The sequence below is a fragment of the Schistocerca piceifrons genome, chromosome 3 (assembly GCF_021461385.2).
Source record: "Schistocerca piceifrons isolate TAMUIC-IGC-003096 chromosome 3, iqSchPice1.1, whole genome shotgun sequence".
In the NCBI taxonomy this organism is placed as follows: Eukaryota; Metazoa; Arthropoda; class Insecta; order Orthoptera; family Acrididae; genus Schistocerca; species Schistocerca piceifrons.
The window spans coordinates 720,242,522-720,266,479 of NC_060140.1; the positions used below are offsets into that span (position 1 = coordinate 720,242,522).

A 23,958-nucleotide genomic window follows, 5' to 3' on the forward strand; every position below is an offset into this window, starting at 1 on the left:
TTCATACAAGAATAGAAGATTTTCCAATGTATTACTACAGAAGATTAGATGGCTAGAGAGAATAACAAATAAGAAGGTACTCAACTGAAAAAGAAAGTAATTTATGACACAATGTGATGAATAGAAAGTACCAGTTAATAGGACCCATCCTGAGGTATCAAGGAAAAGCCCATTCGGTAATGGAGGGAAGTGTGGAGGATAAAAATTGTAGAGAATGACCTAGGCATGAATACAGTAGACGTAAGTGGGTTCACAATGATGAACCTTAACACTGCCCAACCATCCACATATTTAGCAACTTTCAGACATAATATAAAAAATTTAAATTTAAAAAATGAGCAGAATAATTTCATGGACCCCTTAAGCCAACAGAACCATCAACGAGTAGCCCCATGAATTTTTTCACCAAAATTAGTAATTTGCTATGGAACTGATAACTTTAAAACAATTTCTATATTTTATTATTTTGCCGCTGAAGTAACACTAATTAAATTCTTCATATTTTTAGATTTTTTACAACATAATTGACTTTGTATTGAGTCGTCCTCATTCAAGAGAAGCTCTTCTGCATAAACCTAACAAAAACATAACTGTCATTTAAATTAGAAACATTTATCCAAAAAGAAAATCTGCTTTATTGTTACAGATAATGCTTAATGGACACGTTTAGTTAGTAACTGTTAGTATTGTTAGAAAACTTACAGCTCCATCACCATGGGATGCTTCACCTTGCTTGGCAGAATCCATTGGGCACACCAAATCTCCAAAGTCAAGTTCTGATTTTGACTTCTTGCGTTTCAGAGTGAATTGGCTTTTCTTGGCAAGCTGAAATACACAACAATATCATGTGATGAAATCAAACATCCCATCAAACACAAATTGTCATTATTAAGTGTAATGTAATATAAATAAGAAAACAGGCCACAACCGTCCCAATAGATGAGAGGCTGAACATCGGATATGCACATAGAAATTGTGGAAAATACTTAGCTTTTGGTAATGCTGCTGTCTGACAGAAGGAGAATGCTACAGCTTGCAAGAGCAGGCTGACAGATAGGCATGCTGGCAGGAATGCAGAGAACAAAAATGGGTAGTACTTGGGGAAGGGTACAGAGTAGGAGACGGCATAGGAGATGGAGAAAGGCTGCAAGTAAGGAAGGAAGATTAAGGTTTAACAGCCTGTTGACAATGAGGTCATTGGAGACAGGGCACAAACTCAGATTGGGTAAGAATAGGGAAAGCAATCGACTGCATCCTTTCAAAAAACCGTCCCGGGTAAAGAGCTGTTATTGAGTAAAATAGAAAAGAAAAATGGCGAAGTGAGTGCCTGGAGTAAGTTGAATGGTGTGGGTGACCAACAGGAGAGAAAGTAAATGGGAGATTGTGAGTACACACATTGAGACTAGGAAGGGATGGGGGAGGAGGTGAAGGTTTACTTTAATGCAGTACACTTTACACGGAGAGTTCCCACATGTGTAACTTGGAATCATTTGTGTTGGTGGGGAAAATACAAATGGCCTGAGTTATGAAGAAGTCGTTGAAGTCAATTACATTGTGTTGGGGAGCATCCTCTAAAATAAGGTTGTTCAGCTGGCCTTATATCAACGGTCACACCGCACGTTCGTGCAAGTGGACAATCGATTAGTGCTCTTACCCATGTGAAATAATGTACAGTGATTGTGGAAAAGTTGATATATGATGTAGCTGCTTTCACATGTGATTATGCTTTTGATGGAGTAAGAAATATCAGTGAAATGGTTAGATTCTACACTTACATCTCCATCAGTACTCTGCAACCAACTGAAATGCACCACTAAGGGTACCTCCCAGAGCATCATGTCTGTAATTACTACAATCTTGTCTTCACAGCTCTGGCAGTAGTGATGTGTAGGGGGCTCTAGAATGTATTCCTCACATTATACTGAGTTTTGAAACTTTGGCAGTAAACTTTCGTGGGATAATTTGCATCCATATTCGTTCCTCATATCTGTATCTCAATATGATGAGAAACCATGTCAGTCTGTAACCACCTTTTTACTTTTTTAAAAGTGTGTTTCAATTCTGTGAGTAGCTTATCTTATTTCAAAACTTGCCTTAATCTGTGAAAAAAGTACACAACAAACAATCTGACAACAATTTTTATTTACATATGCTCTGTAATTCTACATTATTTTGCCTAATAAGAAATTTTGACAGATATGGCAAAAGATGGAGATAAACAACTAAAAAAATCTTGGAAATGCATGTAAATACATTTGATGCTTTGCTATAAAAACAAACCATTTGAAATATTTTGTAACTTTTCCTATCGTATACTATTTGAACATCTTTTCTTTACCATTTACTTATCTCAACTGCAAATTTTGAAACCTGGATGTCTTTCCCAATTGCCGGCCGGAGTGGCCGAGCGGTTAAAGGCGCTACAGTCTGGAACCGCACGACCGCTACGGTTGCAGGTTCGAATCCTGCCTCGGGCATGGATGTGTGTGATGTCCTTAGGTTAGTTAGGTTTAAGTAGTTCTAAGTTCTAGGGGACTTATGACCACAGCAGTTGAGTCCCATAGTGCTCAGAGCCATTTGTCTTTCCCAATTCGTATTCATAGAGTTTCAGTTGTTCTCATTTTTAAAGTTGCTGTATAATCTTTTGCTGTTGGAGGTAGGATAAAGCCACGGAAATACATCAATAATGAGAGCCTTATATAATGAACTGAAAAGAAGATAAAACCCAGAAAATTTCTCAAGTCAGTAACGGCGTGATCAAGAAAGAATTATAATATTTTCAATAAAATCTTTCTGGTGCATCATTATGTCGTTAAGTCAATGTTTCGCTCACTGCTACAAATGGCCTTCGTCAGGGTCGTGAAAAGCCACATGTAACAAAAGCCAAGACACTGTCATAAAAGGTAACATGACAATGTGGTCATACACCTGGATACATTTTATTGAGGATGGTAATGGCCACAGAAGCCAACAATCACATACATATAATATTTATTTAACCTCACCTTAACTTTGGTTGTAGCTGAAAGTGGAACATAACCAAGGGTCGCCTCAGCTTCCCTCTTCTCTTGTATACAATCACGCCCCAGAAGTTCTTTGAAATGCGTGTTGAGGTGTCGTCGTAGCAATGTTTTGCTTGGTGGAATGGACAGTAAGCTCGCCAGCAGTTCAGCTGTGAAGCGTGGCTCATGAACCATTAGGCCACCATGGACACCTATGGAGAAATTGAATTTCACTTGCATACAACAGTTATTATTTACTCACTAACACACTAAGAAAGATAGGTCATCTAGAAAGATGAATCAGTAGCGACACAGACATCATTAGTTGTTGGTTTTTGGTTTTGTAGAGCTTGAGTAACGCAGATTGATGATAAGATCTCAAGAATACAAGGTGTTTGTGAGATTGAATCTTCAGTCAATGTTCTCCTTTCCACTTAAAGTTTAGAGAGGTATGAATAACATGTATGTGAAGATGAGAGTCTTGCAGTCATAAGAAATAGCTGCTGCATTGGAGAGACTACACTCCTGTCACGAACATGAATGGAATAATTTGGTTTATCACATGGCTGAAGAAATATCAGACATTTTACTGACAATCAGCACTACAGTTGAGTGCAGCACAGCCAAGATGCATTAAATTAGCACATTTGATCATTGCTGCAGTGTACGTGCCCTATTCAGGGGATTCACTATCTTTCAGTTTGAATTGCACTGGATTTTCACTTTCCACCACATCAAGTGTGTTTCAAGACTGACTTGTTTGTCCACCACTCCTGTTCATCATCACATTGAATGATGTGTTGAAAGTCAAACAAAGTATCCAGTTACCAATCCTTTAGATTTTGTTGAAGATGCAAGCTTTGGGATGAGACAGAAGTGGTGGTACAAACGAACTAAATCATCAGCAAGAAGAATTAATGAATTTGGACATTTGGAGAGAGCTGACTCTCAGTCACAAAGATTGGGGGGAAAGGCCTTTTGATGAAACACTGTACCTAAATCTACAATAGTTATCACAATTAAAATGTATAAATAACTATAGAGCAAATTTTATAGCAAACTTTAAGTTGCTCAGTGGAATCTGTTAGTAGAAATAGAGACTTCCCATGATGTCGAAAAGGTGACTCCAGTACAGAGTGAATCACTGTGGTTTTTTTCCTTTAAAAAAATTCAGAACAATATGGAGAAATACATAAAAACGGAATGTGATGGAGACAGCAACATATAGTGCCTGACAAAAAACTGTGACGCACACAGGAGATGACATGGTCATGTGTCAATGTAACTTTGTACGTGTACACATCATCAGCAGGTATGTAAATGATTAAGAGTTGCAGTTCTCTGTGACAGGTATAACAGCCGAAGTTACATTGACATCCGGCCATGTTTTCTTGGGTGCTTCACTTTTTTTGTCAAGCATTATATGTAGTTGTCTCTATCACATTCTGTTTCTATGTAATTCTCCTTAATAGTTTCAATTTCTTAAATAATAATAAATCACACATAATTATGAAGTTTGACTATCTTCACACCGCACATCCTAACTAAAATTCAGTCGCTTAGCAGTTTTACTGAAACTGAATGTTCTCCTAATTTAGTAAATCTCTTTTGATGTGGAACATGCTATCAAGTGGGGCTGTCGGTGCCAGCAAAGTCAACCTGCTGCTACAACCTCTGATATCAACCATTTTGACATGCTGGGAAGTCTCTACTTCCACTAAGAGATTCCAGTGGGCAGCTTAGAATTTTACTAGAAAATTTACTCCATAGTTATATATAAAGTTTAACTGTGATAGTTATTGTAAATTTGGGCACAATGTTTCATCAAGAGGCCTTTTCTCTTAGTATTTCTTGATCGTGAGTCAGCTGACCAAACCTAGATACTGAACTGTGTTTTCATAGGTCCACACAAGAAATGATTTTGTCATACAACGATTACCTGAATTTAGGGTGAACTCAATGCTGCCTGTTTAGTAAGTCATTCCACACAAGCAAACGGAAGACATGCACGAATCTTTACGTGTAGCACCACCCACTTCCAGCAAGTATGCCTCTAACAGGGAAGTTGTCATCACAGATCGGTCACACAAAATTCTGCATTGGAGCATATAAGGCCACCCAGCAGCTGGCTCACTCACAGTATTTTCTTTGTTGGTTTCTACAGCAGAACCTCACTAATTCATCCCCTATGGGACTGGGAGCATGGTATCGACACAAAAAAGATAGGATTATCAGAGGAACGCGCATCACAATACAGTACAGTACAACTTTTAATGTTCAACTGGAAATACTGTCTGAAGTATTGATCCACATTAAGACAGTAACAAAATGAAAAGAAAAATCTGTATCTTACAGTAATATAATTTTACTGTAAGTGAAAGTATGACATGTGTAAATACTTTATCACTATACTGCATTGACACACAACCGATTTGCATTTAACACTTTAAAACATGGGAAATCACAAGGTATAAAAAAAGTCTTCTGGTCTTAAAAAGTCTGTAATGCCCTTTTGCTTGGTAGATGAGAACTTTGATTTTACCGCTATATTCTGCCATTTCCTAATCCACAAAATGTCTATTGGGGTAGACCTAGAGCTTTGTCCAATGTACTGAAGGGCTATATTAAATGCATTTTCAGGATGTGATACTCGAGCTGTAGGTTCATTGTCTTCATCATCTTTCTCATTCTCATTGGTTGTTCGAGTTACAATGTCAATGAGTTGGTCATCAATTAATTATGTTCCTGCTGTGTAGTAACATCAGCTGCATCGATTCACTCACTCATGTCTCGGGGCTTAATGTCCACTTGTAAAGACAGCATCACATGTTTGTGTTTAGCTGGTGCCATAATTTAGTTTTACACATTTTAACAAATAAGAGGAAAACCGCCACTAATTTAGAAAAAAATGTGTGCACAATAATTCTTATTGATTGAGTTAGAAATAAGTTACTTCATACTAAAAGTAACCAAACTATCACACCTAGCAACGGACAACTATCACACCTAGCAATGGACAACTATCTACTGACCCACTTCGTACATGATAGCCATTGACAAGTATAGTCCTGACTGTAGCAGTGGCCTGCTTAGGTAAACAAACATTGGAAATGGGATGGTCAAACTAATTGGGGTGTTGGACTATGTGAGGTTGGATTAGTGAAGTACTACTATTATCCAACTAAGCCTCTAAAGAAAATTATGATCACCACTGCTATTTACCTGCCCTGTTTCACAGTTGGGTTTGGATAATTACTGCCATACTTTCCAATTTTCTGGATGATGGGCCAATTATCTACACTCCATGAGCTGGTATAACATTTCCATTTATTGCTTCTATTTGCTGAGATGGTGATTTTCAGCACCATAAGACTGACTTGGAACAGTGCTTAATATTATGATTTCAATACCTGTGCACAATGTGATAGTTGTGCTTGGCCTTAACATTAATTTCAGTTGGGAACTATTATTGTTTGTTTTTGTGGAGTACTATACAATTTAATCTTTGTTACAGAATGCTAATTTTGATTTCAATAAACGTTTGTTGGCTATACGGTACAAGTTACAACAGCACGGTTCTGCAAAACACAAATATATAAATAACTTATTAAATAAAATTAAAAAGGAAAGATAAGCCAATTTCTACGCAGCCTCACACATATAAGAAATGTGATACAATAGGAATATAACACATGATTGGCCCCAAAGTTTCACGTTTGAGTGTTTGTTTTTCTGAGGCATGAAGAGGGGTCACTAGCAGCTCAAAAGGAGGCAGCCAGTTTACTGGTTAGGAATGTGGGAGGGAGTACTGGCAGATGCCCTGAGTCACATCCCTAGTCTATGCATCAGCGACACTGCCTCCCTTATTCCTAGCCAGTAAATTGGCTGCCTCCCTCTGACCCGCTAGCTACCCACTCCCAAACCCTTGACTTACCTGCTACCTCTCTCCCTCCCTCAACCCACTGCATCCCATACAACCTCCACTCCACCCTCTTCCAACTGCTGAGCTGCAATCCTGGCATTGTGCATCCAGCTGGCACTAGGTAGAGGCACAAGTGTGCGTGTGCGTACTCCAACTTGAGAAAGGAATCATTCTGAAAGCTAAGAAGTTTTCTTTCCTTTTTGTGTGAGTCTCTCAATGACTCAAAACTTTTGCTTTTTGGTGAGTGCCCTCCTTACTCCTATGATAATACAGCACTACAGTATTCAAACTAACCTTTACATCAATGACATCTTTACCTTATTAGCAGCTTCGACTTCTGACAACGTAATTTAAAAGGAAACTGGAAGATGAACCTCTATTCTGTGAGACTGAAGAATCTGGGCGTTTTTTGCCAACGTCTTTTCAATTTTGAAAAGGGAGGAAATTAATCACTCATTCATAGTCACTATCAGAGTTGGTGTTTTTCCAGTTACGACAAAGGAACATCAGCTATGACCTTGGACACTGAAACATGTCAGCAGGTCACTGAAACATCTCAGCACTGTCCTGTTATGATCCCTCTCAGTATGAAGCCAGCTTTCTGGAACTGATGGAAATTTATAACAAATGAACACTGTAATCTCTCCCCATGTGGTATACAATAAGACATTCAAGGCGTACCTACTATGGAAGTACGAACTTTAGCTATTTAGAGGAGCTGTCTTCCTTCTTAACTCTAAAGCAACTAATAAAATAGAAACTAGAAATTTTTTAGGGCAAGAAAGAAATAAACAATATTAAAGTTACTGCAAAATGGTCTCTTACAAATGGAATTCTCCATTAATGAAACTCTGCTTAGATTCTCTGTATCTACAGTACCTGAACCACGTAAGTTAGGGGCATATTCAGCCAAATCAACAGCACGTAACCACTCCATGACACGATGATTTGTCCATAGAGCAACTTCTTGTGGTGTTGGTTGACTGCTTTCATCTGGCAATGATCTTCTTTTGAGGCAATCAGGCTCAAAGTTATGATCTCTTAGAACCTGAAAACAACAACATTATTACAAAATTAATAACGGATAATTTAATGTTTCAAAGAGTGTTACATCCTAGGAACAGTAACAAATAACTGATGGATGCATTGGACAATTAAAAATTCAAAATATTAAGGAAAGTGGATTAGTAGGTTAAAAAGTAAAATAACAGCAACTGTATTATAGGATGAAGGTTTGTACAATGGAGGAAAGAGTGAAAACTACTAACAATATCTAGGATTGTTATCTCTCATCTTTCACCTCTGGCAATGTTTCTTAATGTGAAAAATGCCAAGCTACACCATGGTTCAGAGTTCATCTTAAATTGTAGGTCCCCATATCATAGGCTGGGTAAAACGGTTTAAAGGACGGAGGAAGACAATGGCATAACATCTCTGATAGGACCTATAGTACATAATGATTGGCAAATGTGCCCTCTAAGATGTGGCTCAAGAACACTATGAACTGTTGATCAGTGGAGGACAGGATGAATCCTTGTTTAACAGCTGACCATTCGCAACTTCCCTCTCCAGTGTATCCTGGATACATGCTGTAGGATTCTTAACTAGTGACCTTGCTGACTATTCCTTATATTTGATGCTTTCTTTAACATGTACGAAATTCGTTGACTAGATTAGCTCAGAGTAGATGGACATTATTGTCCACGAAAAAGAAATCTGAACCAACTGCACATCTGAAAAAATATACATGTAGCTGCAGTACGTAATACTTCTTCCTATGGCCACTAACAGTATTTATGTGACCACTAACAAAGGTGTGAAGCTGCAACGCTCATCAAGCATGACTTAATTCCACACCAGGGCCATACTACAATCATATTGGTCTCTTTCCAAGATGTTTCCAGTCATGAATTTACAGCGAGAATAATTCTGTAAACTGAAGTAGGATTCATCTGTTAAAAGTATATCCCACCATTCATTCATGACCCCTTCTCAGTGCTGCTGATTCCATTATGAAGAAAGAGTTGTCTCTGCACTACTATAGGCATGACACAGGCACTGAATATAAGCAGACGCACAAATGCTCTGAGTCCCTGACCTGCATCTGTTGGCTATCTGTAGTTTCTCTGCCAGCTGTAATCTCTGTGCACAATAATTTTGTAGCCATAAGCTGGTCTTGCTGTGAAGTTATTACTCTTTGTCAAACTGTCATTAGGTCTACACATCGGTCCTGTCATAAAGTGATTGCATTTAATCAAACAAATATTTGCTACAGAGAACATTTACTGGGTTCCACACTGTTGCAAAAACCTTGAAATGACAATCTTTGATACATTCAATGCTACTGAAACCTTGATCAATCTCTGACCAGCATCAAAACATCTGTGGATTTTATCCAGTAAAATAGGGTCCACAAAGTAATTTTGGGATATTACAAGGTAAACTTGACCAAAAGACTACACTTTGACATAACAGAAGTCCAGATTCAACTGACATCTTGGGTCTAATGCATCGATTCTGATGCTATAGTAAAAAATTAATAAATACCAGTGTTTCAAGACATTCCAATTATAGCTTCAGGTTATAGTGCTACACAAATTTGCATGTGTTCATTGTAGGTTATCAGAGCCCAAGTAGTGAAATGTTCATTCATTTTATGCAACAGAATCTTTTCCTGTATTTTACATTAACTAAAAGTACTTAGTGGTTCGCTGGAAGGAATCAGAACAATTATGAGTACCTAGTACTTCATTATGACAACAGTACATTCTTTTCTAAGGCATTTCAACTCACCTGAATTCCTCTCCGTAAACTAGCAACATGAAGGCTAGAAGTAACATGCAGCAAAGCAAGATCTTGCTCAGCAAGCCGGTGAAGCACGCGGCCATCCACCCTTGCTGCTAAGAATACCTCTTTGTGCTGAGGCAAACCAGCATCATCCAGCCACCGCAAAACCCATGCAGAGTCTAGGTGCCCAGCTGCTGCCAGCAGGGGATCAGCACGAGCAGCAGGGCTCTCAGATACTGAAGCCAGTGCCAACAGCAGCTTTTTTCGGTGCAGTGGGTTCTGTAACATAAACAGTAATATTTGTGGTGTCTCTAATACAATAAGCATTTGACAGGAGACCTAAATCTCTTTCAATGCAGTGATATGTATATAGTCTGTTCCATATTAATGTCAAATGTTCATGATCTCTCAATAACAATGGACAAAAATTAATGTTTCTCCAATATTAGTTTTACTTCTACTTTCATTTCATTTATTTCTTCCAAGTGCAGTTAAATGTGCACTCTCTCTCTCTCTCTCTCTCTCTCTCTCTCTCTCTCTCTCTCTCTCTTGATACTAGGAAAGTCATTGTCTGAAGAAAATGTACTTCATACTTCTACAAAAATTTAAATGAAATTAATGTTACAATACCAGGAACTTTTGAACAACCAAGTACTTTCCTTAGCTTTAGTGTTCATCACGAAAGGACCTTCACAAAATCTCACAAATGTCAAATAGATTTCACAGGCTAGGTAAAACAGTTTAAAGGTCAGAGGAAGGCAATGGCATAGCACCTCTGATAGGACCTATGGTACATAATAATTGGCAAATGTACCCTCTAATATGTGGTTCACGAACTCTATCAACAGCCAATCAGTGAAGGACCGGGTGAATCCTTGTTGGCAGCTACCTGTTTGCAATTTCTCTCTCCAGTGAATCCTGAACACATTCTGTAGGATTCTTAATTAGTGACCTCACTGACTGCTTGTATTTGATAATTTCTTTCACTTGTGCGAAATTCATTGTCTAGAGTAGCTCAAAGTAGATAGAAATTACTGTCCATGAGAAGGAAATGTGAATGGACTCCACATCTGAAAAAATAAGCATGTAGTTGCAGTACATAATATCTTTTCCTATGGTCATTAACAGTATTTATCTGATGACTAACAAAAGTGTGAAGCTGCAAACACTCATCAACCCTCATGTAATTCCACACCAGGGCCACACTACCACGATACTAATCCCTTTCCAAGGCGTTTCCACTGAGATGAATTTAGAGCAAGAATAATTCTGTAACCTGTAATAGGATTCACCTGTGAAAAGCACATCCCACCACTCATTCATAGCCCCACCTCCATGTTGCTGACTCCACAATGAATAGGGTTTTATCTACTCTAGTATAAGCAGCACATGCACACTGAGTATAAGGCAGGCAGACAGACAACTGCTCTGAGTCTCTGAAATACAATTGTTGGTTATTTTATCTCCCCTGGCAGCCGTAAGCTCTGCAGACAATGATGTAGACATTGTTGAACTGTATCATGCTGCTAGGGCCATATGTTGGTCCTGTTATGAAGTCATTACTCCTAGTCAGACTGTCGTGCATTCAAGTTTGTATGTTGGTCCTGTCAGTAGGAATTCAAATAAAAATTAACATCAATAAAAGATATCAGTCCTTGAATTCCCACTTGTGCCATCTAATCAAGATAGAGATCATTCATTTTGTTAAAAGGCTCTATTGCTAATATGAAGTTACTCTATCTTAATAAAATCTGAAATTGGCACTGGTCAAAATCTGAAATTGGCACTGGTCCTTTGAAAGAACATGACTATGTGATCACATGTTCAAGAAAGTTTTATTAAAAAATCAAATAAATGTTTTTCTCACTGTATTTCTCCACTGTATTACGAATTTCTTGTATTTGCATTATCTTTTTGTTATGTCATAAGACTTTGCCAGTATCCAGAAAAGTGTTTTTCTTACTAAGTTCCAGTTAAAGGAATTAAGTGTTCCTTGGATTTCTCTTGTGCAATGGTTGTGTTTTATAGCATTCATTTACAACAACGTTTTTAAATAATTTTTTTCTACAAATGTTACTGTCATGCAAACTCGTGTGCTTTCAATATTCTTCTTGCAGGCATGTGCAGTCATCTCTCCCCCTCCACTCACCCAAATATGAGTGTATCCCTCTTTAAATATGTACCCTCAATGCAAGAAACACGCCATTCTTGTCTAATGTTTCTGGTTTCTGCTGGTTTCACATTCTTCGCACTTAATTCAATGGAGTTCTTAAATTTTCTTGAACATATAATCATTAAACAAGTACTAACTGAGCCAACACAACAGTGGTTTGGCTATGGTGCTTCCTTCTTGTTATGCTTCAGCTTACAGTTTTACCTGTGTCATTACAGTTTCTTTGAAAACGGCAAATTTTACATCTTTTTTGTGTGCGGTCAAAACTTTTTGCAATCACTTTCGAGAAAGCTACCATAACTAGGCTCATTCATCATCACTTGTTTGTACGAAAGGTAATTCATCACTGGCAAACTAATAATAAAACTTACCTGCTGTCTTTATGGAATTTTTACTAGGCCATGTACATTTCAAAGTCAAAACATCATCAGAACTTCCTATTGTTACATGAGAACTTTCACTGCCCTGTCAACATGCTAAAAATGACTGTTTGTGTGTTGCAGATATATCATTCCCACAGATGAAGTGAATTGACTATTTCGTGCATGATGACCTGTTTCCAGTCACAGCTTTGACCACTGTTTCATTTCTGTTATTTAGGGATGGAAGAAAGTTTCATACCAGTAACAAGACACACAGAATCATCTGGATTCCTTACAAAATAGTCCAGACATACACTTTCTTAGCAAGTAATTAACAAATGCAATAGCTATGTCTCATTAAACTTACTCATGGTTAATTCTTCATGTAAAATGTAATACTCTCTTCATTCTGTTACTGCTATGATGGTGGTGAGCAATTTAAAAACCAAGGAGTTCTTAATTCCTAGACACACTGTGTTCTGAAGAACCGACATTGTGTACTCTAATACCATGACCTCCTATCTCCCAATGCAGACTGACTTTTACTGGCTACACTGGATAAGTATTAACTTCCATTTGGCTCCTGCTAACCCTTGTTATGTTAATGCATGCTTTTGCTTTATACAAAACAGAATATTACATTGAAAGATGTATAAAAATTAATACTGTCGCATCGTAACTACAATCAAGTCTAAATCCGAAAGCAGTGTCGTCAATGAAATACGACATTTAGCACTGAAAGTATGTCATCAAGGACACCAAAGTACAAACTGAACAGAACTGCCTGTTGGACAGAGAGTGTTGCAATTTATGCAGACTTGAAATACAACAACAATATACAAACATTACAAAACAAGACATTTCAAGAACCTTCAGACTTGGAATGGCAACCTGTGGCACACCAGCCAATGACATCTACTGCTACTCCACATTGCTTCAGTACAGCTCGCACCAATATACTGGTAGCCAATAAAATTTTGCTATGCATTTTCCCGTCCACTTTTAAAAAATGATTATGAAAACTATAACAGAATAAAATAGTTTGAAAAAAAGGTTCAGATGAAAATGAAATTGGTTCATTTTCCACGTAATTTTAAATTTAAGTTCTCAAAAATTACTTAACCTGTACTGCTAGACAATATCATGTGGTGCATTTAACTTCAAATAATTGTCAAAACAGGTGGTATGTGCAGTCACTAATGTGGTAAGAAATGATGATGGGGGATGAGGAGGGGCTTAATTAAAATGTGGCATCATAAAAATATAATAATAATATTACAATAAAAATACAGTTTATCAATACTGAATAATCATTGCAAATTCTGGAATAACATAATTTTAGGGCATTGTAAAGATTACTCTTCTGAATAAGTCATGTAAAAATATTGGTTTACAATTTATGAATGACAGTTTTGGGCTTAATAACAAATTTTAACAGTTTAACACATTTTGCAGCTGTTACAATTTTTTATCATCAACAGGCTGCTTGCAAATTACCTATTACAATTAGCTTTAAATACATTCACTGCCTATTTATTTTGGAGGAAGACATAACTCGTATGGAGAGTAAAAAGGATTTACAGTTAAAATTATTTTGTGATTTTCAGTTAAAATTATTCTGATATTATTAATTTCACATCTGAACGACACACTATGTGTTTTAAGAAGCACCAACTGTTTCCTGTTGTGGATACACAATTTTATCAGTTCACAGATAGTTCCTCTAATACTCAGTTTCCACAACTCACCAAGTAGTATGGTGATGTTAAAACAGTAATTTGCACTAGATTGCATGGTTCTATTTTCTTAAACAAGCACTGCTGCACGAAAACTATTTTGCATGTTACAGTACACGCTACTTCCAAAATTTCTGTTGGTTTCTCTCTACCTTTTTTATGCCCCAGTAAAATAGCACAAATTATTTCATGGGTGGCCCAAAACTGACTTTTGTAACAGATCATGAGACTTCCAACTTTAACTAATAGTGGGTTTTTTCGCATTACTTACTGTGCATAAGAATGCCTCATGCACCTGGATATTTATCTATATCCTGATTTCATATAAGTTGGCAATTCCTGCTGAAGCTGGCAATTCTACATTTACATGTACACACATACTCCACAAGCCAGCATACAATGTATAGCAGAGGGCACCTTGTACCACTGCTACTCAATTCCATACCTATTCCACTCACAAACACAGCAAGAGAAAACAACTGTCTATATGTCTCCATACAAACCCTATTTTCTCTTATGCTGCCTTTGCAGTAACAGTTACAAATGCCTTTTCTATAAATTTTCTCAGTAGTGCTTCATGAAAAGAATCTCTTTCCTCCAAGAATTCCCATTTAAGTTGACAAAGCATTTCCGTAATACTTGCTTGATGATCAAACATACAGGTAACAGGTCTAGCAGCATGTTTCTGAACTGCTTTGGTGTCTTCCTTTGATCTGACCTATTGGGGATCCTACACACTTCAGCAGTATCCAAGCTGGCTACCACCCACTCCTGGCACCCGATCCACTCTCAGTGCTTGCATCTGCTCCCAAAGTATGCAACTGTAAACCTAAACTCCATCCAGAGAGTAAACTCCATCGACAGAATCCATCGACATCCACAATGGTGGTCTAGATGCAGTAAAGAGGGGTGTAGGGGATTGGCAAATCACTCCCAGCCACTATCACTTTGTGCGAGCTGGAGCAAATTGATGCCAATTAAGGAGTCACTTCACCGATCCACTAATCGGTGAGGTGGCTCCTTAATTGGCATCATGAGGCTGAGTGCACCCAATTCCAGTTCTCTAACCACGGAAAAATTCCAGGCAATACCGCAAATCGAAGACAGGTCCTCCACATGGCAATTAGGCGCACTGACCACTCAGCTGCAGGAGTTTGCAACTGCTCCCAAAGTTTGCTTGCGGCAACACTCAAAGTTTGTACACAACTGCACATAAAATTTGAAAAATCACTCAGACTTCAAAAATCACTTGAAGCTGATTAGTTCAGCGCATATGTGCCATTTTCTGTAGGTGCTTATTTATTTCTTAATATATGTCAGCAATGTCTTAGCTTGCATGGTTGTTTTCTTTTGTAGGCTTGAAGGATAGAAAGCAAGATACTTTTTCTTTTTTTTCTTTTTTTTTCAGTATCATTCTTTGGTTTCTTATCTTGAAATCTACCACGAATACATGTTTTATATATTTATCCTTTTTAACAGATGCACTGGTAGCACTAGTGTATACTAATAAATAACTGGAAAATATATGACACAACCAAAAATAAATTCTCTGCTACTACTGATTCTCACTTGGTAAATAAGAACTTCATAAACTTAGGGTGGAACTACACATGCACAAATCATTCTGCTCTGTTTTACCGAACTAGCTAGAAATCTAGACGATGTTTCTAAACAATGCATTAATTCTGCTTCAAAACTTAGTAGTTACATTAAACTATGTTAGGGTACCAAAAGTAAGTAGGATTCAAAATAACTAATGAAGTTAACTGCTTGCATTGAATGTTTGCTTGTGATGTCTTTCTGAAAATAAACAACAAAGATTTTCAATCGTCTCTGTTACCGAACTTTTCAGTCTTCTATTTTTAAAGCATGTGGCTTATAACTGTATCCACTCTCCCTTTCCCAGTCAATTAAGTAGAAAATTGAGTAATCATTAATAAGAATTTGTGCAGTCCATTTAAATCAAGATGTTGATAAATTCTAAAATAAAGTCTCTAAATTTTCTATTTAATCTTCATAAAATATCTCAATGGCAAAATTCAACTTCATTCATTCATATTCCTGTCCAGAACTTCTGCTACTATGGTACCCACATTCTAATCACAAAAATTTGTGAAAACCCTAACCTTTATTCCAAGCTCCTTTTCAATCTCTTGCTGTGATGCAGCCAACAGTTGTGCACCACTCTTGACCCACCGCTTTGCCTCAATAGCGTAGCATTCTAAGCCCATTTCTGTCAACCAGCGGGCAACGGAGTCACTATCCCATTGAGCAAAAGGTCCATCAGGTCTGTAAAATAAAACCACAGTTACACTTTATCAAACACAGGACTGGCATCAGCTTAAAACATTATGTCCCTCTGTGACACACAAGCTTAATGCATCTAGAACTACATGAAAATGAAGACGGCCTGTTATACAGAAAAATCCAAGTGACAGAGATCTAGGAGAAAGCATTAGTATACACAAAAGTAAAAACTTACTCTTACCAGTAATATTCAAAATAAAGCTACACCTGTGAATGTTCTGGATTCTGTCAGCCTGTTCAGTTGCATTTCTGATTACTATTTTTCTGTAAAAGTGCTTATTTACAGAACTCCATTTCCATTGTTTTATTTATTGTTAAATTATTTAAGAATTTGTCCCTCTAGTACAATAACTCTTTCAGAACTGCTGGAAAAATGTTATACAATGAAGTCCAGCTAAATGTCCATCATATCACAATACTAACTCCAGTAGCATGTGTCCATGGAATGGTGCTTGTGAGGCGTGGTGCCTTATATTGCTCCTGTCTAGAGCCTGTGTATCGGTAGAATGACTCATGGGTGCATGGTCTGAAGCGGGTTCAGTTGAGTATGTAGTTCTAATTTACATCCACCAGAGTACAGTAGCAGACAGAGACATTCAAGAAACAGGTCAAGAGAACGTTTTTGTGAATTGTTCTGTTTATTTCTTGAAGGCTTTTCTTATTTATGTTTGTACAGTTTTGTATATGCTTTTACTAGTGTGAATGATGCGTGAATGTGGTCTAAAGTACATATGTAGATCATTGTTCTACTAATGAACGTTGTAGTGTGAACAAGTTTTAAGACAGTGTGAATGCAGACGATAGGGAATTTTGTATCATTATATGTTAAGTAAGTTTATGGTAAAAAGAAAGCTATTTGAGTGTAAATGAAAATAGTTAATAACATAAAGTATAAACAAAATATCAGAATATTAAATATTTATTTTGGGAAAAATTACAGTTCGAAAGTTTGTTATTTGTTGATTGGTTATTCACGAAAAGCGCGGACTAACGTGGGAGAATACTGGTTCTCTATTGGCCTTAAAGAAAACTCACCAATCAGAACAGAGTATTCTTCGCACATCTTTTCTCTTGGAGATAAAGAATGCTTACAGCAGTCTAGGCAGTTGGAGCCCAGCATTTCAATGGTATGGTCATGTATAGTATGAGCTCCGAAGTAAGTTATGATTTGCCAGTTTTAGTTGTGTTACATGCCTCAAAAGTGCTTTAAAGTGAATAAAGTGAAGCCATATTTATTCCAGTGTTTTTTTTTTTTTTTAGAAAGTATGGATTTTTTTGTATATTGTATATGAGAAAAGACAGTAATTCTGCATGGCATACTGAGCAAAAACCTGAATGCATTACACACTGATAAACTTAATAGTGTGGTGAGCATTTTCATTTAAGAACAATCTGTGTTTAGTAGTTGTTCAGATTTCGGGAAATACATTAGCATAAATTTGCTAATGTGAATGAAAGGGTTTGTGCATGACTCTGTTAGGATTAGCACGGGCTTGGCAGTGAACCTGTAATTCTAAACTTCATAATATACCGAAGTTCTGCCAGTATTTCCACCTTTCATTCAAAATTAAGACCTTTTCCCGATTTTTAGAATAGTTACATTGTATGCAGCCTGGTGCGAGTTGCAGTACAGAAGGTTTCTGCTTGACTTTCCTACGGCTATCTGCTGCAATGAGTTCACAGATAGGTGCAGGTAAAAGGACAAAAATGAACTACTCCGCTGCACATGGTGTATCTGTGCCAGGAAAACAGTTAAAAAGCCATAGTACATAGAAACCGTGGTTGAGAGAAATTTTGTGAAAGACCATATACTGAATGATAATGAAAACTTAGTGCATTGGTATATGCAGATAATTGAACGGAACCCATTTCAAGTCACCAGAGAGACTTACAAGAAAGAAGATGATGCTACACAGTTACAATAACAACAAGAGGACATCGAAGCAGCAGATGGCGTCATAGCTGTATCAATGAGCAGCAGTACGGAAGGGCAGTGCTGCTAACTTACACGACGAGCAGGGACCAGATTTTGCACTTAAGAAATCATTCAAACAAGATGATAGTGCAAACATACCTTCATTTGACCACAGCACACACTCATGTATGGAGGGTGTAGTAAAAGGCATCCCTGTATAGAGAAGTAACTGCAAGAGTAAATAATAGGTAAGTTGCCAGGTCCGGGTGGAATCCAATTTGGTTTTACAAACAGTACTCTACAGCACTGGCACCATATTTAGCTTGCATTTATCATGAATTTCCTGACCAATGCAAAGTCCCAAGCGACTGGAAAAAAAGCACAGGTGACATTTGAATATAAGACTGGTAAGAGAACTGACCCCCAAAAATTACAGACCAATCTCCTTAACATCAGTATGCTGCAGAATTCTTGAACAAATATAATAAAGTTCCTTCAGATGGAAAGCTTTTGTCCACAAATCAGCATGTTTTAGAAAGCATCACTGGTGTGAAACTCAGCTTCCCCTCTTCTCGCGCGCACGCAAGTGTATACCTGTCCATTTTTCCCCCCTAAAGTAAGTCTTTCCGCTCCCGGATTGGAATGACTCCTTACCCTCTCCCTTAAAACCCACATCCTTTCGTCTTTCCCTCTCCTTTCCTCTTTCCTGATGAAGCAACCAGGGGTTGCGAAAGCTTGAATATTTGTGTGTGTGTTTGTGTTTTTTATTGTGTCTATCAACATACCAACCCTTTCTCGTTTGGTAAGTTGAAAAATGTAAGTTAACGCAGATGAGTAGTGTGCTACTAGACACAATCAGGTCGATTAAATATCTAGGTGTAATGGTGCAAAGTGACATAAAATGGAATGAGCATGTAAAGACTGTAGTGGGGAAGATGAAGGGTCAACTTCAGTTTGTTGGGAGAGTTTTAGGGAAGTGTGGATTGAGACTGTATATAAACTAGTACTCTTGAGTACTGATGGAATCCCAAACAGGTCAGATTAAAACAAATACTGAAGCAATTCACATGCAGACTGGTAGAGTTGTAACCAGTAGGTTTGATCAATATGCAAGTATTAAGGAGATACTTATGGAACTCAAATGGGAATCCCTGGAGGGAAGGTGAAGTTTTTGAGGAACACTACTCATAAAATTTAGAGACACGGGTTTTAAAGCTGACTGCAAAACAATCCTACTGTCGCCAATGTACATTTCACCTAAGGACCATGAAGAAAAGGTATTCCGAAATTCCACTGCCCACCAAATCTATCCAATATCCTCGTCCATCACCAATCCGCCCCTGCTCCCAACCTCTTGCCTCAAGGGTCATATTCAAAAACTTAGATGCAAGACTTGCCCTCTAAATCATCTAGTCTAGTCTGGTCACAAGCATTGAAGATAGGGCTATCTGTGAAAGCATTCATGTGATTTACAAACTAAGCTACAACCACTGTACTGTGTTCTACAGGGGCATGACAATAAACAGGCTGTCAGCCCACATGAGTGGCGACCAACAAATTGATGCCACGAGATCACCAAGTTGCTGAGCATGCTGCCCAACGCTATGTTTTCCCAATGCTATGTTCTTCACTGTAATGACTGCGTCACAGCCTGCATTATCTGGATCCTTCCTATAAACACTAGCTTTTCTGAACAGCACAGGTGCGGATTTTCCCTACAATACATCCAACATTCCCATGGCCCTCCTGGTCTCAAATTTTGGTTGACACTGTCCTTCATCCAACTACCCTCTCTTCCCTGCTCCCACTCCAGCACTGCACAACACTATAAATCCACCAATGCACTCAGTCTTTTTTCCCCTTCTTTATTTCCTCCTTTTCCACTCACCCCTTCCCCACCTCACCTAACCTCATGACTTCACCTAGCTGCCCTATCCTGTCCCCACCAAATGCCTGCGTGCTGGCATAAGCTGTCGCAAACACTTCGGTCAGCAATGACGTAGCAAGAAGATTGGTAGTAGATGTGGATCAAGCGCGTCTATCAGGAGAGAGGCCTAAGACATACAAGCTGCCAACACCCTCTCGACTGCAAGTATTTAGATCACCACTGCTGACTGGAGGTCCTCAGTCTCAGTCACTAGCTCACCCACTGGCACACTAACTCGCATTCTAGTTCAGCATCTGTCATTCATCGCATAGCGGAACTTGTATTTCAGTAGCAGTGAGGTTAACATGGAATATTAGTGAAGAGCTTGTACCACAATACATGGGCTCTTGAAATTAAGTAGCTTCCTGTTTATGTAAATACAGAACCCTGTTAATATATGTGTGCAGTTGTGTTGTAGGAAGACAGTACCGGCCACCAAACAACATCCTCTCCCTCGATTTCTATGGTACAAGATTCTGCAGTGGCAATGAGGACACTACAGTGGCGACAAGAATACAACAGCCTGTATGCTCCCACAAGCAGCACTTTACCATCTCCTACCCCTACCCTGCTATCCCTCGCCGTCCTCGCTCCACCCAGATTGCTTCTCCCATTATGTGCAGCTGTTTGCAATTCGGCTTCAGTTACCAGAGACACTGGTCTTGTGTGTGAATTATGCTCGTGTGAATATGTATGGTGGTCTACTTTAGAAGAAGGCCTTTTGGCTAAAAGCTCATATGTTTAGCAGTCTTTTAGTTGGGCCTGTCTGCGACTCAACATCCCCTCTATATAGCACATAGCAACCTATCCTTTACATAATATTATCGTTATACCATCCTGCATTTTCCATTGCTCGCTCTCAGTAGAAGTCATTTATGTCAGTGAATTACTCATCTGAACCCATGTTGTTGCTTGAATGATTCCCCATTCGTGTCTGCTCAACTTACATACTTTCCTTACCGTACCTGCAATGCCACCAGGTGGCATTCAGTCTCATGGTGGGCAGTGGTCTTAATGTTTTGGTACTACAGTGTAGGTCTTTCAGACAAATATCAGACATGTCCTGTGGGATCAAGCTTAGTGAGTTCTCCTTTTAGTATGTATACATCAAAGCACCTGTTGCAGAGGTTGCTGTATAGTGCAAGGGGAATAATACAACATTAGCCACTCCCTGTTGACACAATGAACAAATTTTCAGTTACATTGCAGTGTTTTGATTAACCACATGTGTAAATATGGCTTACATAAAAACTAAGAGCCACAGCCAAAAACAAAGAGGAATAATAATAAAATACTGTTATCAGACTTAATTATTTTATTAGCATCTGCCTGATGAACTAAAATAAAAAGACTTGTATACACTACCTTTAAACTTGCCTAATTACAGAAGCAAAATAACATAAGCTTATACATGAAACACAAAAGTGAAAACCATTGTAGTAAGTATATCCGGCAGTACAATCAGGTACTTACAATGGTGGAGGAGGTGGCTGTGAGTTCCAGCCAAGCCGTGGACCAGCAGTAGCACGCACACCTCCCCTCCGAAACTCTCCATCTGTCATCAAAGATGGAATTGGAAGGTCCTCTAGATTGCCTGATCCACTACGTTTCATCCTGTAAAATATTTAGTAGTAAGCAGTTGTCATGAATATACCGCAAATAATAAAATAGAGCTGATGTCAGCTTGTGTTACTTTTGTTACTGACTGATTTGTAATGGAAAATGTTGGTCCTCACTCCACTTCTTTGCCCTGAACATGTTAAAAATATTATGGTTTCACTTATTCCAACTTTGAGTTTGAATTTTTATTGCACTATCCAAGGAAAAATGTTTTTTAATGTATTTACACAGAAACTTCTAGGTGGGTGCAGGCAGAATGTGTGTTGCCTTTCTGTACTGACAGCATGCAAGTACAGTGTTGTTCAGGGTGTAGTTGGAGAACAATAGTGGAGCATAGCAATTGGAAAGTGGTAGGAAAAGACAAGAACTTGTGCAAATGGAACATCAAAACATACCCTGCATACAGTGGAACTATATTGTGTTAGTAGTGGAGGTGACAGTTTGAGACATAATATCACTGGTGTCACATTGTATGCAAGTACAGAAAAGGATGAGTCAAGTTTGTTACAAGTTCTAACAATAAGTCACATCACAAAGCAGTTAAGTAAAATTCATTAGTCCCATTTACCAACAAAACAGAAATATTGGAAGTACTGTTAAATTTGGTAATGGAAATCAATTCAGTGACATTCTATTTATCCCACTATTAACAAAACCTAGTGAATATAAAAAGGCTATCACAATGAGCATGTAAACACTGTATATCTGGCTGTATCATGTGAGACTGTCCCAACTCTGCAATGAATAGTTAATTACTATGTTATAATGCACATCCTACTCTCAATTATTTAGATACAGTGATCACCACGAGCAGATAAGTGATATGAGCTTACACCAGGTGTGCAGTAAAACTTTTCACTATCTATATACTTGTCAGACATTTTTTGTTACATTTGTCACTGCATGTAGGGTCTCATAATATGAACAGTACAGCAGCAGAAAACAGTTTTAATCCTCCTTCCCAATATCATGCAGGTGTTTCAGAGTTTCTACGGAAAAGGACTGGTGAGGTTTAGGAAACGGGGAGAATTACAGAACAGTCACCCAGAACTGTGAGTCAAGGACCAAATACCAGGTGGGTTGAGAAGAAAAGACATTGTTGGGGACTGCACATGATGAGATTTGAAAACCCGAGAACTTAAAGGTTGAAGATAAGGTAATAAGAAAGACAGAGATACTGACAAAATGTCATGCAAGAGCGGAAAGCTAAGTGCATAATCTATGGTAAAGGTGGGGAAAAATAGACAGGTCACAAAATAGCAGATATAGAAAACAAATTGGGAGTAAAGAAAGGGATAGTTACTGAGAGGAAATGCTGAGACCAAGGAAAATCACATAAATTAAGGCCAAGTGGGTGGCAAGAACCAAGAACATACTGTATTGTCAGTTTCCATCTGATGCGTTCTGAGAGGCTGGTGTCAGGAAGAAGAATCTAGATGGCACGGAAGGTGAAACAGGCACTGAGATCACAGCTGCCATGCTGCAGACAGTGGTGTACACATTCTGCTTTTAGCCCTCCATGTTTGCCAATCAGGCAAGCTGCCCACACACTATCAGCAGAATGAGCAAGCTTCTCCACTCCCATCCAAGCCAAGCTGTGTGCAACCTGTGCAGGCTACAGGAATCTTGCTTGCTTGCCTGCCTGCCTGTCTGTCTTCCCACTGTGCTAAACTACATGCCCATTTGTGCTGTGTGCTTTCACTGTAGTGTTATGGGTATGGTTTGGATGTTTTTTACCTGAGTATCAACCAATGGAAACTCCAGGAAGGAATGTCAACAATGTAGGAAAAGACAGTTGCTACTTACTGTAAAGAAGGCACGTCAAGTTGCAGACAGGCACAATTGTGTGTATGAATTGGTGTGTCTCTTTCTTTTGCTGATGAAGACTGTGGTCAAAAGCTTATTTAAGTGTCTAAATTGTGCCTGTCTGCAACTTGACATGTCTTCTATACGGTAAGTAGCAATCTTTTCCTACGCTGTTGATCTTTCACCTCAGTATCACAAGACGAAGCCCAATATACTATGTGTATTCAATTTCAATCATTGTAGTCCAGAAAATTGTGTATTTTATTTATCCCTTTTTTTTCCTTTTCAGTGTGTTTTGGGGTTAATAAATAATTAATAAAGTAAATAAATTACTTTGATGGAAATGGTTTTCTCTACAACTTCACCCTCTTTCGACTAGTAGTAGCTATTCTCAATTCGAA

The 23,958-nt window shown here is 38.3% G+C and overlaps 1 protein-coding gene across 10 annotated transcripts in view; it reads right to left on the minus strand.

Moving 5' to 3' along the window:
* Positions 1–23,958, minus strand: part of LOC124789871 (liprin-beta-1) — a 303,083-nt gene that overhangs the window by 41,735 nt on the left and 237,390 nt on the right. For 9 of the 10 annotated variants that reach the window (XR_007016181.1, XR_007016179.1, XR_007016180.1 and 6 more), the window contains 6 exons: positions 21,605–21,745; positions 16,109–16,271; positions 9,718–9,990; positions 7,804–7,972; positions 3,006–3,214; positions 703–825 (listed from right to left, as the gene is read on the minus strand). Coding sequence is in view for 2 of the 10 variants with exons in the window: in XM_047257385.1 (XP_047113341.1) it covers positions 703–825; positions 3,006–3,214; positions 7,804–7,972; positions 9,718–9,990; positions 16,109–16,271; positions 21,605–21,745 (1,078 nt within the window). In the remaining 8 variants the exon portion in view is untranslated. The remainder of the gene's footprint in view (positions 1–702; positions 826–3,005; positions 3,215–7,803; positions 7,973–9,717; positions 9,991–16,108; positions 16,272–21,604; positions 21,746–23,958) is intronic. The other variant, XM_047257386.1, reaches the window with a different exon arrangement.